Source organism: Adelges cooleyi, unplaced genomic scaffold (assembly GCF_023614345.1).
Source record: "Adelges cooleyi isolate 19-005CV unplaced genomic scaffold, UGA_ACOO_1.1 ACOO_flye_CR_arks_rails_tigmint_CR_PRNA_247, whole genome shotgun sequence".
NCBI lineage: Eukaryota > Metazoa > Arthropoda > Insecta > Hemiptera > Adelgidae > Adelges > Adelges cooleyi.
Window position 1 is genome coordinate 6580856 of NW_026095912.1, and position 19153 is coordinate 6600008.

General features: G+C 29.1%; 2 protein-coding genes across 4 annotated transcripts; one reads left to right on the forward strand and one right to left on the reverse strand.

Annotated features, from left to right (window-relative positions):
- Positions 1–535: 535 nt before the first annotated feature.
- LOC126837147 (uncharacterized) lies at positions 536–14549 on the forward strand. 3 transcript variants are annotated; one of them, XM_050570976.1, is made up of 8 exons: positions 536–1002; positions 9788–9876; positions 10360–10522; positions 10607–10655; positions 11527–11725; positions 11801–11966; positions 13008–13135; positions 13989–14541. In XM_050570976.1, exons 1-8 carry the CDS (start codon positions 945–947, stop codon positions 14142–14144), a joined length of 1008 nt encoding a protein of 335 aa, XP_050426933.1. In that variant the 5' UTR covers positions 536–944; the 3' UTR covers positions 14145–14541. The 3 variants fall into 3 exon arrangements, with proteins under 3 accessions (XP_050426933.1, XP_050426932.1, XP_050426934.1); XM_050570975.1 differs by lacking the exon at positions 536–1002 and adding an exon at positions 3647–3935 and having other exon boundaries at positions 13989–14549; XM_050570977.1 differs by lacking the exon at positions 536–1002 and adding an exon at positions 8541–8698.
- A 708-nt stretch (positions 14550–15257) lies between these two features.
- LOC126837149 (heat shock factor-binding protein 1) lies at positions 15258–17889 on the reverse strand. The gene is made up of 3 exons (XM_050570979.1): positions 17615–17889; positions 16097–16163; positions 15258–15845 (listed from the first exon to the last, which is right to left on the reverse strand). Exons 1-3 carry the CDS (start codon positions 17711–17713, stop codon positions 15757–15759), a joined length of 255 nt encoding a protein of 84 aa, XP_050426936.1. The 5' UTR covers positions 17714–17889; the 3' UTR covers positions 15258–15756.
- Between the last annotated feature and the right edge of the window lie 1264 nt (positions 17890–19153).

Genomic DNA, 19153 nt, shown 5'->3' on the forward strand with positions numbered 1-19153 from the left:
TCTATCCTAGAGCCTCCTTCTCCACCTCCCAGGACGTGAAATCCTCGATTTTATGCAACTGCTCTAATACTACTGCTGATGTTCATTTCTGATTCACCCTTCGATATGATTTTACCGTCCTCGTTGTCCGTCGGGACACACCTGGCACGATCGTACCTATATTGTTAAATCCCGATGGGTGGGCGTGAGTGAGATTATATATATATTTTTTGTGTCTTATGGAAAAAAAAAATCCTGACAAAATATTGAAAAATAAAATATAAACACATTGGGCGGTGCAAATCCCCGTTGTATTGTGATTGAACAGCGAACACAGCAACTGGTACCTGTACCGAACGCCTATATAAATAGACCATAATAATAAAACATTATACTAGGTATATGTGATCAAAGGTAAAGCCACCGGACGGCGACAATGATATGATACAGAGCCGAGGAGGGAAACCAAATCTAAAATTATTATTGTGCCCGACGACGGAGGCGGCCTCTGTGCCGGTGGAGACGGTCGCCGACCGCTTGTACAAGTTTCGGTACTAGCAACCCTCATCAGTCCACGGTCTCGCCGTCAACCGTCCGGTGTTGGTGAATGTCGTCACCGCCACTGTTAATTTTATGTGCCTATTTTAAAACTCACGTGTTTGTAATTCGATTCGTTTAATTTTTTTCAACCGCAATAATATTTTTTATCCATTTTTCATTTCTTTCTTGACCGTCTCGATTTTTTATTAAAATTTTATTGTTTTTTTTAAAGGTGTTGTACCTAACACTCGAGTGTTAGATTTACCTACCAACAGCAGTAAATCGCTGTTGATCTGTGCGTGTTACTGTCATCGTTCAATTTCGATAACATTACTCAAAACGGGCGGTTTAATTGGATCGCCATAATAATATTATAGACAGTGTTTATCTATTATAATATTTTATCCACATCGAGAGCGTCCAAAATGGAAGACGCGAGCGATTACGATTATCTGGAATACACTTACCAAGACTACAGGAAGAGTAAGTTGCCTACATAAAATCATAACGATGTTTTGGGTATATAAATATTCGATTTACCCCCCTCCACCCTAGAAAAAAATTCAACATATTGAGTACATACGGTACTTACGGTCCGCGACGATGTGTAATTCAAATTTATTTTACGGTTAGTGTAATTTCGAGTAGGTACGTTATCTGTTTAATATCAGTCTTAAATTTCGTCCTATACACATGATTTATTTTAAATTTAATTAAGTAACTTTAAATACTATTGGTGTGGCACTGGACTTTTGGAACAACTGCGTTTTCTACTTTTTCAAGCATTTTTTTTTTTAAAAACTTTTAACTGTCGTTCAAAATAATCGTACCTAGTGTCTATAAAAAGATTAGAAAATCGATCTAATGCCTAATCGTGTAAACTAGGTATTGTATTATCAATTACGGATCCATAATTCAATAATTACCTACGTTTTTTTAAGTATATATATTTATACATAAGTACAGTGACCCATGTCCAAGTTTAATAAACTTGACATAGACTCTACTCTCTAAGAGTAAATGTTGTAATCTTAGGCTTTCATATTTGTACACAACGAGTGTAGAAGTGTTGATAATATTCAGTTTATCAAAAGAGTGCACTCGTCACACCTGTCTAATTATACCAACAACATTATATTCTATACTTTGTGTGCTCTTATGGAAAATGAAAAATCTAATTAACCATAAGTAACTTAATGAATTATTGTGACATTTTGGACTCAAGGTATAGGTCTAACCATGAGTTTTCAGTATTGCAGTATATTTTGTATGCCTATTTTGTTGTTTAGATACTAATTTTTAATGTACAGTTTAAAAGGATAGTTTTGGACTTGAAAGGTCTGAAAATTAGGCTGATGTTTAGACCTGTCTATACAACATAAGATATTATGTTATATAGACAAATTTCAAAAATCTGTTATCAAACGCTGTTTGTTATAAAGTTGTTTGTCGAGGAAGTAGTAAAACCCCTAATTATATTGTAATTATAAATACACTTTTTGTTGGTACATTATTTTAAGTCGATATTTAATTATTTTACAATCCACAAATAATATATTATGAATTAAATAAATATAGCATACATAAATAGTTAATTGACAAATAGCTGTTATGGCAAGTGGCCACCTACTTGAAATTATTTAAATAAATATTTGTCTATACTTCTAACAGTTCGGATGACTAATTATTGTTTACAGACTACAGCTGACAGGGTGATAAGAATTATTAATACTATTAAAGTAATTATATATACAGCTGTCGTCAGATAGTCAAGGGAAATCCGTTTGAACCGTTCGGTGGCATCGACGTTAAAATAGAAGTTGGAACCAAAAGTGTGCATACTAGTGACTTTTCAGCCTACCCGTGTAAACTGTCCAGTTGGTTTTATAAAAAATATATATAATAACTTTAAATAATTAGTAACTAAAAACTAATATTTTTGGATTTGAGACACGATTTTGTTTGATTGGAAAACTACACAGCGTAGAATACTAGAATCGATGGGAGTTCCGTAAACGACTAAATCAGTCTTTAAAATTATTACATATGTATTATATTTTCTATGTTTATCAAATTTAATCATAATGCCTTGTTTATCTTTTCTGTGCAGAGTAGCTCTGTTTAACGGTGATTATCTGTCATCGGCGTGTGTACAAAAATAGAGTTACCGCTCCCATCGCGTCGTTAGTAGTCTGTACTCGCTGTAGGTTATATGTATTCATTTATTACAATTTATGTGCATACTCCATACTAAGTAGATACATTGTATTTAAAGTAAACTTAATATTATGATGTGATAGTGATAAAACATTTTTGAATTCTCACTTAATGTGTCACATCTCGAAAAGTGCTCGGAAGTTGATGTGTTTTGCATCACAATGATTGCAAGAGTTAATTTATCAATATCCATATGTCCATTTATGGGAGTTAAGAACATACTTTCGAATAATTATTTTGCATTTGTGTGGTTTTTTTTAACCTTACCACCGTTGTACTACGGATCTAAAATTTTTAAATATTTTTTTTTTAGGTCGACAAGATACGATTAGAATCATTATTTGAACGTTATCGAACAGTCCGAGTTGAATAATTTCAAAATTTAATTTATTCGGTTTATGATTCTTTTATTATGAACCACTCAATATCTCATAGGGTTTAATAAGAAATTACAATTTTTTTTTCCATATTGTTATACAATGTGATCTCAATTTTTCACAATTTTTTTTTTGGTTTTTTCTTAGTTTTTTCGATAGCGACTTTTGAAACTTAAATGGTAACGTATATATTTTATTAACTTTTTAAATTAAGAATAATGTACTAAAAATGTTGACTGGTCGATAACCAGTTTTGGAAAACTATTTTTAAAGTTAGGATGGGACTCCTCCTGAGAAGTGAAGTGCGGTTGGGAAATGCGCGAAGATAAAAATAATACTAAACCCTATGAGATATTGAGTGGTATATGATAAAAGAATCACCCTGTATTGCACGCATTGATAGTAAATAAATAATAAATAATAAATAATTGCCGTATTGAGATTACTTCGAAGCATTATTCATCACTTGTGCTCTCGCGCGTTCGGCGTAGCTGCTGTTGTTTTAGTTGATTTACGGACGCTTTTGATTAAAAAGAAGAATAAAAAAAATGCAATTTACTATACTACAGTACCTTGAGATAATCATCTCGTATTTCTTAAACTACGGAGAGCATTGGGATACCATTAGGATTTCGACGTCGCAAAACAGCAGTTTTATTGGTGTAAGTTTAGATGAATTGCATCCGGACGTGTCGGCAGACGAAAGTGATATTGGTATTATAATCGATGATGAATTACATCCGACAACGTCTACGCTCTATGGAAGTTCTGAGGAATTCGATTTGGAAACATCCACCATGTCGCAATACAAATCCAATAGTGGTATGTACTGTACTTGTCTTTATATCTAAATGATATCAGTTCCAAATTATTTTGAAATCCATTGAAAAAAAAACAATAAATAAGAAGTACTACGTTTTCGATCAGGTATAACTAAATTTAATCTTAATTACTTTTTGTAGGTTATTTGTTGTTGTATTATTTACACTTCAATATGTTCTATCTCGTTCATTATTCATTATTTCGTTGTTCTTTGAACATAATGTCACAGTCAAGTAGCATATTTTGGAGGATTTGTCATTGGGTGTCTATTGTGCCTACACCCTATTCATTTATATCATCGGTTTTCAAGTAAATAAACGACGGCTAACGAGGATGTCACGTGACCAACAGAAAACAGTTCCCCCTCATTTGTTTTGCATGTAAAAATATATATTACCAGTTTTCGAGATAACTGGCTAAATACTTAGTCATTGAGCAATTTGCAGTTAAACGTTAAAATAATCTTGTATGAAAAAATTAATCGTCAGTTTATACTTATGTGTAATACAATTTACTATCACATTCGCATTGGTCAACACAAATAAATTAATAGATAGATTAGTGCATTTTTGAGAAATTAAGTAATACTTTTTACACATTATGTACAAATATTGGAAGCGAAATATTCAATTGTTTATGTGAAATTTAAATGTTTGTAAAATTGTAATTAATTATTCGACATATAATAATTTTACAAATTTTTTTCAATACGCACAGTGTATTGTATCTACCTAATACCGATCGATAGATCCAAAATATCGTTTTTCTCTATACGTACTTTTAAGTACAAAAATACCGCTATCTCAAATTTGATATTCTTTACCAAAGCATTCCTAAGTGGTTTGATTTGTATTTTACCACGTACGCGTTTTCGTCAAAGCGTATTCTGGTTTAGTTGGTATCTTTGTGGAAATTGAGAAGCGGCCAATTATTTAAGTACCTGATGTGTAGTGCTCATGCTTTAACTTCAAGTACAAGCCACCCGTTCTCGTTGGATGTCATCGTCGGAAAAAAAGATGAAATGTGATATGTGTGGTTTTTTTTTTAAACACTACTGGGGGGACTTATTATTCTCGAAGAGTTTCATATTTCATTGTTATTTAGTCATATTAGGTGTATATAAAAACGCAAACGCTATTGTTGTTAAATTTTTTCACCACAAACAAAAAAGTCGATTTGACCCTCGTGTGATAAAAAAAAGTGTTTGAATACATTTGCCGTAGTTAGGTTTAAGCTTAGGGTGTATAGTGAGGTTAGCATTTACATATTTAGCACAGTATCTGGCTGTAATTGTCGAATGTTAAGAATTTGTTGTCAGTAGGTTGATTGTAGTATTTGCAGTAGTTGATTGGAGTGGTACTTACAGTTTTTTATGTAAAAACTCAGGTTTCATGAATTATTTTTGCAAAAACCAATGGCATAATGAATTTTTTTAGTATTGTTCAAATATCTTCCGTCATCAATTAATAATGTATACAATTATACGGCGGAAACGAATCCATCCGAGTTCTTTTACCAAATCAGTTTTATTTCTCAGTGTACTTTTTTTCTAAGAAAATATTTCCGGGAACGAAATCAATTGTTATTTTTTTACTGTGATATTTCTTGTTAAGTCATATTTATCATAATCCATATACCTATTGGTATAGGACATAGGTTAACGTTTTTTCATGCTAGAATATAATACTCTAACCGATTTTTACCACCCTGTTAGTAAGGAAAATTCAATGCAGAATTTTACTAGTATAGCACATTTTTCTGAATTAATTACAGTATTTCTTCATATGTAATAATTGTTTTAGTCATAAAAATAAAAAAAAAAATATCGCATTTAAAAATAATATAAAACATTTACGCAGCTGAGCGCTTAAAGTAGTTTAGGTGAAGGTTAGGTAAGGTACATTGATTGTGCACACAGAGGACGGCGTAACAACGTCTATTTGATATATACCTATTTAATAATACTGCATAAATCCTTAAGTTGACAGTTGCGGGTAATAATTATCAAGAAATTCTGAGCCGATTTTGTCCTAAATCAACAGCCTGGGACTTTCGCACAAACTAGGGCTTAAAGTATAACTTAACATTAATTTTACGTCTCGTTCAACATTTAAGCGGTTTAATCAAAAACCCAACTGTAAAAGGATTGAAGTTTAAATAGCACCCGTTTTAAATTATTTTATACCAAACAATGACCAGAATAACCAAAGAACATTGGACCATCACTATTTATTAAAGATATCGGACGGACAGTAAAATTATTATACATTTCAAGGAAATAAGCACTGTGGGGTTCAGGGTTGAGAAATTATAGTGAGATTAATGACGTCGCTAGTCTTTTGGAGTTATTTCTTATTAGTTATTATTAATACGGAAATGTTATCATTAGGTATCAACATGATAGACATTTAACAAAAAAAAGTTTTTTCTCGAGTCTAAAATATAAAAAAAGTGGAGAATTTATAAAAAATGAATTTCTGTAAGCATACACATAATTTTTTTGAAAATTAAGACTTATTTATTACTCTGTCGAAGTTCCTCCTCTATGAGGCCTCTTCACTCCATCTGACTTTTGTAAGTACTTCATCTATTATGTTAATTATTCTGCATTGTGAAATATTACATAAATACAATTTAAATAAACAAAAAAAAAATAATAGACAACTTGAATCCAGAATCACATTTAATTTTATAGTAAATAAAGCAGTTTGATGTTTTTTTTCTAGATTGGATTAACATTTTATTTATAGTAAGAAGGTCTTAATTTTCTCGAAAAACTATTTTTAGGACATTTTGAACACAAGAAATTACTGAGTTTCCTGAACGATTTTGGACATATAAGTTATCTTATTATAATATAATCATCGAGCAAATTATTTGTATATCAATTGTTTTATATTATTTTCTACAAAATATTCGTATTTTATGCTCTTAAATAATATTTTAATAGGTAATAAATATAATGTGACCAAATGTTATACAACTCTTCAGCAACAAATTTCGGCCAGTGTGGTAAATAATTAGTACAAATTAAAATAATTATATAAGAGCGTGAATATGTTACATCCGACAAATTATACAAAAACTTGTGTTAACTTTATACAACATAAAAACTCGAGTCGTCAATGGCTTTTGCTTAAGTACTATACACATCGCGTAGACTTTAACGGAAGGATGTAATTATCCTTTTTGTTTTTTGGTTCACACGTCTTTTTAAACGTCGTAGGTTCTCATAGAATTTCACCGTTTTATTTTTCCGTTGAATCATTTAAACGTTTAAGCGTGAAAGTTGACCGAAAAAAAGTAAAATTACCAATGTAAAATATAAATAAAACATAAAGATCTTATTAAAAACATAATAGACCATGACACGGCAAAAATGGTTCATTCTACATTATTTTATTTTATTAAATTATTATGTATTCACAACATACACCTTAATGTAATTCTCTAAGAACCAAGTCAAATAATCTTTTTTTTGTTTCCGGGGAGAAAACAATTTCCATAGCTTTTATAATCATTCTCCTCTTCCTCTGTATCCGCGCGGTAAACAAAGAACCAAGGCCGGCGTTTAGTGAGGGGGAGGGGAGCAGGAGTGTTAGCTGACAGTAATTGTCTTCAGAAATGATTGTAGTTTTTTTTCTTATCTCCGAAATTTCCAAAACGGAGTCGGCAACAAAAACCAATCGGGTTAAGCCCAGCAATGTTTGGTATTTACCAAAAAATATGGGTATTATGAGGTTTATGCAGAATCAAAAAAATCTAAGCGAGTTGGGCTTTTTAATAATATAACCCCAGATTATTGTCAACTCTAATGACAGTTAGTTTTTAGATAAAGGTAGACTTCTGGACTTTCCGCCTAAAAAAATAATCCCGACGGCGTGAGAAAAGTCAAATTCAACACGGTAGCCGTTGAAGGTCAAATACGGTCTGATCAACGAACGGCTTATGTGTGAACCACGGTTGTCTACATTAGTAGACAACCGTGGTGTGAACTCAGCCTCTGTCCACGCTCCATGGTGTAAACGCAACCTGTGCCTTATCACAACACGGAAACAGCCGCGGACGAGAACATAAATTAATGATAACAAACCCACATAATAGATACACACACACAAACAAAGACATTCACATACACACCAATTAACAGGGAATAATGACTGATATTATAATTATTATGTTTCAATAGTTGCAAATTTGTCTCGTAAAAAGTATCTACCCCCCATTCGCTTGTCTGTACGTTTCTCGGTAGTTCGATTTCATCATGTAATTAAAACCGCAATAAAAATAATCGACCAATGCTGTATTTATCAATAATTGACTATAATTTATTACTTTTTTATTTTGTTGTTTTTTCTCCATTGTTCTTGACTTCAGTCGAATAAACACAATAAAAGTGTCGCCTCCGAGACGACAACCAACAACGTAAGTGGTTTACTAGTAATAATAATTATTAGTATTACTATTCTCTAAAATGTTATACTATATAATTCAAACAGTAGTCTGTAATAATAGCTAGTCTAGATATTATTGTTGTGCCCTGATACATTACCAATCGTTTTTGTGTTAACAAATTCATATTGTACAGTTCAAGTTGTAATAAAAAAATATATTGCATGGTACTTTTTGAAACATTAGCGTCAGTGATAAATCCTTAGCCTTAAACGTACCTAGGTAGTGTTTAAACATTACATATAGTTAGCGCTGTTGTACTAATTTCTTTCAGTTTTCGATGTGTCTACCGGATATAACTGAACGTAATGGTATGTTAGCTTTGTTTTATCTAATTAGCAATTTTTCATATTATTCCTTCTTGCGCAACAAATAATATTTTCAATTGTAAAGTCCTTATCTCAAAGGTAACTTAATAAACATTTGTGTCATTGTATCATTTATTTCTGTATAAATAGGTTTCAATTTTAATTTTTGGTTATTGTTATTGCATACTGCTATTTTCAATTTAATTTGGTTTAATGAGTTGAGCATATTTTGCTGTTGGGCACAAATTATTTTATGTTTACTTTTTAAATTAATATTTAGTAAACTGTAGGGGAGACCTATATTATAAGTCATAACAGTAACAAATGATTGTGTTAAATTTGACTACTAAGTTTGATTCGTTCCTATTGCCCCTGACCTACAGTAATCTTTTATTTTTCTTCACAATAATACATTTTTGGTTACTTGTTGCCCAATTTCCTGGCTATTGTTTCTAACTATATAAACATATCAACTCTTATAAAACATTTCCTGTTGCCCTTTTAGACATGTTATATTTATGTCATAATCATTATAGGTATACTTATCTCGGAAATATTATCAGATATTATTGTATATTAATTAGAAGTAAACATTTGAAGGACATATTCTAATGTGCCTTATAAAATAATAACTCTAGTTCTGAAAACAGGTTGTGTCTAATATAGATCTAAAATGTATCAACTAAAAAACTGTACCTACACCAAAAATAATTACCCTTTACCTAAGCAATTGTGTTATTAAAATATTTATAATGCTCTAAGATATGATTGTCTTCAGTCTATTCAAGTTAACAATTAATCAACTTGTTTATTGGGTTAGTTTTGAATTTAAAATTTTTCAACTTGATTATTTTAAAACGAATGTCATGAAAATGTATTTTTATCAATTGTTAAAACTACTGACTGTAAGTAATTGCAACCATTTGAAGTTTTTATTCGAAAAAGAAATGATTACAGACGAGTAAAATCTATAACAAATTGTAATGTGTTTTAACTATCTAAAAAAACAAATAAATTAGAAGGATACAAAATATATTTAAGCTAAATTTAAAAATAAAAATTGATATTTAAAAACATTTGTTTTTTTTTCAGATGAACTCATACAGCCAGACATTGAAGATAAATCAGGTGCTACAGTGTTTAAGCAATCGACTACATTGACAGCGAAAATGTGGCCTCCAGTATGTAATTTTGTATGATGCAAAACTATTTTAAATAATATAAAATTGTATTCTAAGCCGATTTTTTTTTAAACTTAAGAATACTAGCACATTCAATTTTCTTATGATAAACGGTATTTAATTTTGTCAAGAAAAAAAAATATGAATTAACTTATCATAATTGGCCGTCATCTGAAAATTTTAATTTTAACATATAAGGTCATTAAATTGTACATTACATCATTGAGTGTCCGTGCCAAAACATTTTACCCTTAGCTGAATAGTTGGTTTCAAAATTTGGCTAAAACTTCAAATTGGAAACCAAGAATTAGTTGTTTGTTCGCGATAATTAAGATAAGATGCTAGGGATTTCCAAAATATCTAATATTTTGTGCATTGCCTTGTCAAGCCTTGTCGGTTTCTTTTGCAAAAATGGTTATTTTCTATTAAATTTACAAATTGTAATAAAAATGTGTAATAATAAATTGTTTAACATTTTTATAGGATATGTCCAATAATTACAATTGGGATTTGGACATTCTAGGATGGCAACTTGATAAAGATCAACTTTTAGTCCTTATTATATGTACCATAGTAGTTATAGTATTGATTTCCTCAACTCTCGTATTCACAATTTGGTATTGCTGTTTTTGCAAAAAAAAAACAGGTATAGTCTAAATGCAAATACTCAAAGCTATTATAATATATTATATTACTACATTGACATTTTTTTTCCAATTTATTTGTTTAGTACATAGCAGCGATGAAGAAGAACAGAGGAGTAATTCTCATATACCCGGGTAAATATTATAAATATAATGTGTGTTAAAATTGTAATTTTAACAGTGATATGCCAGTTTTTGGATAATTATTATAAGTTAAAATAAAAATGATTTATAAAATATTTAAAAAAATATATATATACATGGTGTCTCAGAAAGATTTAACAAATTAAATAACTTTTGTTTTAGTGATTGTTTTTAAGATTTCTTTTGTTAAATTGATATAAATTAATGAGTCTAAACGCTATGGTTTGTATTGCTCTTAATTGTTTTACTTTTTTTTAAATTTAAGATAACCTTTTATTATGAATAATTTGCTGAAAATGTTGAACACCAGTTTTGGATAATTACTTTTAAAGTTATTGAAGTTATGAGTGTAGGATAGGAGGTGGATGCGGTAGAGTAATGCGTTCAGATACAATTAACTCGCACACTTTACCGCACTCCACCACCTGTTTTATATTTTACCCTTTAATAACTTAAAAAGTAATTATCCAAAACTAATTAATGACTATTCAAAATTCTCATATAATTTTTATAATTATTTTTAATAAAATGGCTATCTTGATTTAAAAAAAAAAAAAAAAAATTAATAAAAGTAAAATAGTTAAGTGCCATACAAAACAGTGTTTATAGCGCCAATGAGTATAAATCAATTAAAAACATATTTACTAGAATAAAAGTTATTTAATTTGTTAAATATTTGTGGGACATCCCGTAAATACATATTATATTTATATTAGGGTGGTAAAAAAAACGTTAAATTAGAATTTTATTTGCAAACCCCTTCCCATTTTTTTATGATAAAAAATAATTCTGTGAAATTTGGGTTTGATTACCCCAATTTCTTCAACACCGATTAAAAATTAATAATTATTATTTTTTATAGGTACTCCACTGTGTTTTTAGATCCGAAAACCGGGAATTTTGTATATAGCAATCGAATTGTGGAACTGTTCCCTGAAAGAGAAGGTTCTCCTGATAATTGGTTTTTCAACGATCAAATAGACGAGCCTCCCACGTTAGTGACTACAACTTGCGTACCACGATCCGCATCTGTGCCTCCGGTGAAACAGCTTCAGTCTTTTGTAAGTGGCAACATAATATGCAATTGTAGTTTTGCGCCTTTAAATGTTTAGATGTATTTTAAACTTATATTTTAGGATCCGTGTATTCGGGAAATTAAAGAATCTTTGAATGACCATACATTAGAAGAGCCGGATTTACAATATGCCGACAACGACACACAACACGACCCCAATTGCCCTATTCCAGATACGTTACCTGAAATCTCCGAGTTTAATCCCAATCAGTTTACTTCCAGCAGTAGTAAGTGCTTCTTGTACATCAATTGATGCTTATCAAACAAATTTTCTCTTTGTTGCTATTTGTTTATTTATTTTCTTCATTATAATTATCGAAGATTTTGATTGTTACTGATTAATGAAGTGTCAAACCATTTTGATTTAAAATAATAAATAATTACTAGTATGTTGAAGTTAGCTGTATTAAAATATTTTTTTATAATTATTATAATATAATTTTTTATATTGTTTAAAAATTAACCCTTAAATGCACGCTAAGCAGCACGGCGTACCGCATTTTCGCGCCATTTTAATTTACGCGGTTATTGGCCACGTGATTACACCAAGACGCCATTCTATATGTTGTATTATCAATACACTAGATGATCATGATAGCATTGCATTATTTATGTTGTCTTATCAGTGCTCAAATAGTAGTTCAAAGTGGTCAGATCTGACATTGCGGCACTCCGTATCGCTAGCGTAGTTAAACGTTACAATTTAAGACGCGTGCACTTAAGGTTTAAGCTTTATTAAACATTGTCGTATTAAACTAGAAAACAATAGTCTAATCGAAAAAATGATTACATTAATTATTAGATATTTTACTCTTAACTTAGAAAATTTAGTAAATAAAAAAAATTATATTTTTAATATTAGCACTAAAGATCAGTAAGATAGCTTTAATTTATTTCTTTATTAAGTAATTTGTTGCAGACTTCATAGAAATAACAAAATAAATAATTTAAATTTGTCTAAGTTTAGATTTTTCAAACAAATATTTAAACTTCACTTGTAAGTTTGAAATTTAAAAATTTGTATTTAAAAAAAAAAGTGTTTATTTATAATTTTAGAAATTAAGCTAATACATTTTATTTTCTGGGTTTTTTCACGAGTTACTTTATGATTAAACATTTTTCAAGCAAACCAAATCCCTTATAAAGTTTTAACAATATTGTTCTTCAAGACTGTCTTAAGCAAATAAAAACTATATGTTGTTTTTTCTAATAAATACATGGACTGTGTTTAATGTTGGATTATACTCAAATAAATTTTTTACTTTCAGTATTGGACAACTGTGAGATGTGGGACGGAAAAACACTTACATTGCGTACAAGAAGTCTTCCAGCTAATGTTCGAAATAAAAAACGACCGTTTTCGACATCTGATAACCTATCAGAGCTTTATGCCAAGGTATAAATGCAGATTTATTCGAATAATTTCTTATCTAAATGAAGCGATAAATAAAAAAGTATAATTTATTCAATTATTTCTATAATATGAAGTTTTACAGGATTTAATATATCTGAAAGTGATGAAACCACTTGGTTACAGATCTGTAAAATATGGTAGATATACAAATATCGTTAAAAGCATTGTACCTATAATGACTATAAATTATAATGTGCTTAAAATTATATTTTAAGTACTAAGAAGGATACGATAGGGGTGTTCTTACGTCTATAATAATTTGTTGCTGTTGTCACCTCTGTATTCATGGTTTACAATACAGTGAAAATATTTTTAAATATCTGTTGACTGTTAATTCATTCACACATAGCAACCTAGAATATGACTTCAGTAAAAGTACAATTTTCCCTAATGAATTATTGTTTATGTTATAGATCAGATCCTAACCTAACCTACCATCAGACCTTAAGTTCTAAAACTTTTTTCGAAAAAGTGAAATAAAGGAAAAATGTCCACCTCGGGGGAAACGGTTTATAATTTTTTGGTTTGTCAACACTTCTCGATAAAATTTTGTCTTATTATATAAAAATTTGGAACTATTTTAAGAAAAATTATAGAGCAGTTTAACTCAGTTGAAAAATATTTAAATGTTTTTCTAGATTTTGAAGGGAAGGGATAAATAATAAAGTACCTTCCAGGTCGATTTCTAATCTACAGACTTGTTACTTGATCGAATTAGCGGTTTGAAAGATATTGGGTTCACACACAATAAAAAAATATATAAATATTAAATAACATATCCCTATAAAACCAATAAATTCAAAGCTAAAATAAACATTAATTTATTTTGTCGTAGGTTAATTTCAGCAAGAAAAGGAAGAATCGTATGAGAAACGATGAAGCAGCCATAATAGCCATGAGCAAATCCAGGAGTCAGTTCCTCAACAAAGACACAGACGTGCTGGTGGAAAACGAAGCTGTGATCGTTTATGACGAACGGACTGCGTTGTAAATCAATGTGATACTTGTAAATTAATTTTTAAGTTTACTGTTTCGTAGATAATCTCTGTGTTATAACACGTACGTGATACTTATTATTATTGTTCTTCTACGACCAGGGTCGATACAAAACTTGCACAGCCTAACGCGTGTATACAGGTAAAAATAGGTTTCGATTGTTTGATGTAACAATTTGGTATTCGACATTTATTATTAATTTGTGTAAACTAATTTTTCTTTTCGTTAATAACTATTCTATATTTATATGAATCTAAAATAAAAAAAAATATTTCATGTAATCTCTACAGTTTTTACTCTATTCTATATTCTATTGTTTTTTTTTTGTACTATAACCATTTCTTATTATTACCAATTTATATTTAAGGAATTAAAATCAATAAATTGTACAATTATTATTATTATTATTCTACCAAAATTGATTATTTTTACTATTATTGTATATAATATAATATTACTAACTCGTACAAAATAAAAATGTCTTGTTTTGTCTATCACCTCCAATAATAATTAATATAACCGAGGAGACTAATAGAAATCGACAACTGTATGTATTATATTCAGTTTCGGATTTGAAAAACTAGCACCCTCTCTTTGCGGTAGTAATATTGTGGTTTTATTCTCATATTAAGTAATACACAAAATATCTAATACTAACAATTAACATAATAATATCTAGAAATATAATTATAACGACAAGGCTAACAGTATAAACTATGAACTCTATCAATTATATTATGTCCTAAAATTAAATACATGTAATATTTTACTTAATAATTACACGCTTAATATTATATTTATTTTTATATAGTAACGGCTATTATATATAAATACATAAATAATTTAGTCGTTAAGACTGTGTTCAAACATCAGCAATCAAAAATTAAATTAAATATAATTTATTATACCAAAGAGAATTTATTAGGTAGAAATAATTTTTTTGTTTTTGTACCAGAAAAAAATTCCGAGAACAATTTGTGACTACATACTAGTAGTTGATAATAATAATAATGATAATAAAAATAACGCCTTTTAAAATTGTTTTTTGGTTAAAATTAAAAAGGCTAAAGCTACAATAATAATAATCACAAAGGCATCGTTCTGTAAATGTTCACGTTTTACAATACTTTATTTTTTATTTTTATTAATTGATATAAAACAATACATTTGAGTAGTTTAAACAAACTGAACAATTTAATGGGTACACAAATATTTCAAATGGAGGAATAATAATAATAAAAAAAAGAAAACGTAATATTTACTATCACTGTTGGCCATCAAAAGAGTTAAATGGTATTTATAAACTAAACATATATATATATATATCGATTTGCCGAAGACTTTTAATGTTAAGTTTTAGTTTTAGAACACTCGTAGGAAAAAGAATCGTGGCTGAACCGAAAATTATTTATACGTCTTGATGTGATGAAAAAAACGAAGGAAGACGAAACCAAACTGTTATCAATTACAAATCAATAATTACATAAGTTGACTTGGTTTTTTTGAATAAATAACTATGTCTTAGGTACAAAATAATGATTGACGATATATATCCGAATAGACTTGTGTAACTATTCATACCGTGTTACATGATAGTATTGTAAACATCATTTGTCTGGCGTTTCGAGGCCAGCGTTGTTCATCAAGTCGGAAATATTCTTCTCCAAATCTTCAATACGAGATCCCATATCATCTAGTGTTAATCAGAGTTAAGAAAAAATATTGTCCAAACAAATATTTAGAAAGTGCAAGTTGTTAGTATTTTAACACAAAATTTCATTGTTTTCTTTGAACATTCAAACTAAACAATGGTCAAGTTTTTGTTTGTTTCGATACTTTTGCTTTAGGAATTGTTGCTTACACATATTTATTTATTAGGTAAACAAAACCATTAATAGATAGCAATTAATTCAATAAATCATAAATTGATTGATAAAAAAAGGATATTTTTTGATAAAATTTGATCGGACATACTTTGGAATTTATCTTTCATTTGTTGTAGTACAACTTGAATCTGAAAAATAAATACATTATATATTCATTTTTAGTAAGTAGTTATTTATTTTATTATTAATGAGCAAAGCCCAATGACAGAAAAGTTAATAAATCATATATATATATATATATATGTTTTTAAATATACAAACGAAGGCACAATTGGTTTTGACAGAAATATTGATGGTAAAAATTCCATAGCAATTGTAGCTAGATAAAAAAAAGTGGTTTTACACTCTTGATTGTTGTTGTTTTACTTTTTTTTTTTAATTTTGTGCTTGCTTAACATAAAAAAAATGGAATTCTGTTTTATTATATTATTTAATTAAAAATATTATTTGGACAATAGATAATATAAAAACTAGGCTTTCACAGTACGAAAAAAAAAAAAAAAATATAAGTGTAGAAAAGAAAATTTAATTTTTGAATAGTATTAAAATTACAAGCTCTAAGACTGTTTGACGTACAATCATAAATAAATAAATTGTTTTTAAATTGATGATTCTAGTTTTGGACTAGATCAATAATTCTACAATAATATGTACTTAGACTACTTAAAATTTGATCGTAATAAATCTAGTGGTACATAAGCCACCACTATAATTGTTTATTGTAATTGTTTTTATTGATAAAAATCGGAAATAATTATTAACTATACTTATTATTTATAGTTTTTAAGACTTTTTAAAATTTATATTATGGTTAACCAATTTATTTTGAATACGTTTTTTCATTTAAGCTGAATTTTTTTTAAGTTTTTGCTTCTTATACATTTTTTCATCCTATTTTCGAAGAGGTGAATCAACTATGTTATTATTTAAAAGTTTTTATGATTTCCACCAAAAAATATTTTTAATTATTTATTTTACATACTTGTCAATTAACGAAACTACCTAAAAAAATGTTTACCACATTACAAATCAACACAAACTAATATTAATTAAAATATATTAAACCTGTAATATATTATATTTTCTTGTTTAAATAACTATTAAGTTTTTAAAATTTTTATTAACTCTTAGTTTTTAAGTTTTATTTTTATGTTTTACATACTAGTTTCAGGCAAATAAATACATGTGTTTTTTTATGACAGTTTAAAAATTGTTTTTCAAATTTTTGTCTGTCAACATGAATTTGCCAAAATAGGTATCACTAAGTGATGCATAAGGCTGTTACTACAACCGTTAAATATTCGGAGTACCTATAATCAACTGTTTTTAGGTGCACGAAATAATATGAATGGTGAGCCCCAAGTAAGGGTAAAAACTTGTCAAGTTGTTAACCTAAAGAAATTCAAAGATGGAATTCCATGGTTTTCTAGACTTTGATATACGGAGGCCGGTCAAAGGCTATTGAGAACATTTTGGGGGTAGGTGTGCCAGCGAAGTCAGGGATGAACAAAATATTTTATGAGCTCGAAGTCCAGAATTTTAACCAAGGCTTCAGTATGTAATACATTATTATACTCACGTGTTCGTTCATTTCGTCCAACGATTTCTTGTCGATATTTTCGCCTGTGTTCTCCTCGGTCGGCTCGGTGTTCACTTCTGGTGGATTATTATCGCCCATTTTGGCTGTGTGTCTATTAGTGAATTTCTATATTGTTCGTTAGCCCGGAACCAGACCAGACGCGGGTTACGATGCGATTTGAATAGGCGAAGGCGACTGGTACAAAAAACTATAAACGACAGCCGAAAAGTGTTATCAATTTGTATTTATGCGTAAAGACATTGGAAACCAAAAGCCGTTGACAACGCTCATTGCGGCAATAGCAACAGCATGAACATAGCGCCGTCGCCAGTCAGGGGTTCCAAAAAATCACTGCACTCCGGTCAAGACGTGCCAACGGGATAACACAGTTACCACGAATGTTGCGTGCTACGATGTTATGTTACTCCGACATTTTTGTTACGAATGACAATTGCTTCGACGACAATTGACACGAATACATTTACAACGAAAATATGTTTTCGTTAATTTTTTTTATGCCACGATGTACAGTTACATCGAAGTTCCATTTTTAATTATTGCTTCGAATTACATTTACCTCGAATTCCAGTTACATCGACATGACTTATCAAAAAATCTTAATGTTATGATTTCGCTATTTTAAAGGACATTTACATTGATAAACATTTTATGGACCTTAAATTCCATTTACACTGACATGACCCAACAACTAATTTATATAAAACTATAAATAATAAATTGATAAACTGTAAAATTGTAATACTTATTCACTCTGTTACTTTATCGATACAAATATAGTATACTTAAGGTCATTTTATCAACTGCTTGTTAAAATAATTTAAACTTTATTTAATGCTAATCTTTGTTAAACTAAAAAATTGACTTTATCTATTTGACTCTTTCGGTTAAATTTTAGCTGAATATTAATCACAGTTAGTTAGCATATTATGGTTAGTTAAAAACTTTAAACTGAGAATTGAGATTAGTATCAATATTATCAAGTAATATTTAATTTTACTGAAATATCTACTATCTATTGTTTTATAATATAATATTCCTATATTATTATTAGTTATTTGCTTGCTTTTAGACACTTAAAACTTTTTATCGAATTATAGTGATGAGGTATACTTTATGATTGCATGTAACAAAACATAGAATTAACAGTTACATTGTAGGTAGTTATTTCAATGTAACTACCAATTCAATTCAAAACGGATGCGTAAATTATAAATATTGTATTACCTACACGTTTGATATAAATTGTATGCATATTTAATTCTAGATGACTGAAATAATTAGATTAGTAGCAGTAGTAGCGACCATAATAGTGACGCAGAAGTTTATTTTTTAGGTTATATTATAAACCAATATTTCAACGAAATTCGAAGACCTTGTTTATTGTCGACAAAAATTGACCACATAACCATATGGGATGACCAAGATTTTTTCGCATGTATTCATCTGAGTAAAAACAAGTTTAAAATTGTTCAGCAAGAAGTAACTCAAAGTTAAAATAACATTAAGGGGACCGCAGCG

What these genes read in the sequence shown, in the direction of transcription:
- LOC126837149 (XM_050570979.1), bottom strand. Translation starts at nt 17,713, where the DNA reads ATGGGCGATAATAATCCACCAGAAGTGAACACCGAGCCGACCGAGGAG. An exon ending in TGGACGAAATGAACGAACAC is followed by an intron (nt 16,164 to 17,614) that starts GTGAGTATAATA and finishes TTTATTTTTCAG; the next exon opens with ATTCAAGTTGTACTACAACA. An exon ending in CGATCAAATTTTATCAAAAA is followed by an intron (nt 15,846 to 16,096) that starts ATATCCTTTTTT and finishes TCTGATTAACAC; the next exon opens with TAGATGATATGGGATCTCGT.
- LOC126837147 (XM_050570975.1), top strand. Translation starts at nt 3,662, where the DNA reads ATGCAATTTACTATACTACAGTACCTTGAGATAATCATCTCGTATTTC. An exon ending in TCAGTTTACTTCCAGCAGTA is followed by an intron (nt 11,967 to 13,007) that starts GTAAGTGCTTCT and finishes TTTTACTTTCAG; the next exon opens with TATTGGACAACTGTGAGATG. An exon ending in TATCAGAGCTTTATGCCAAG is followed by an intron (nt 13,136 to 13,988) that starts GTATAAATGCAG and finishes ATTTTGTCGTAG; the next exon opens with GTTAATTTCAGCAAGAAAAG.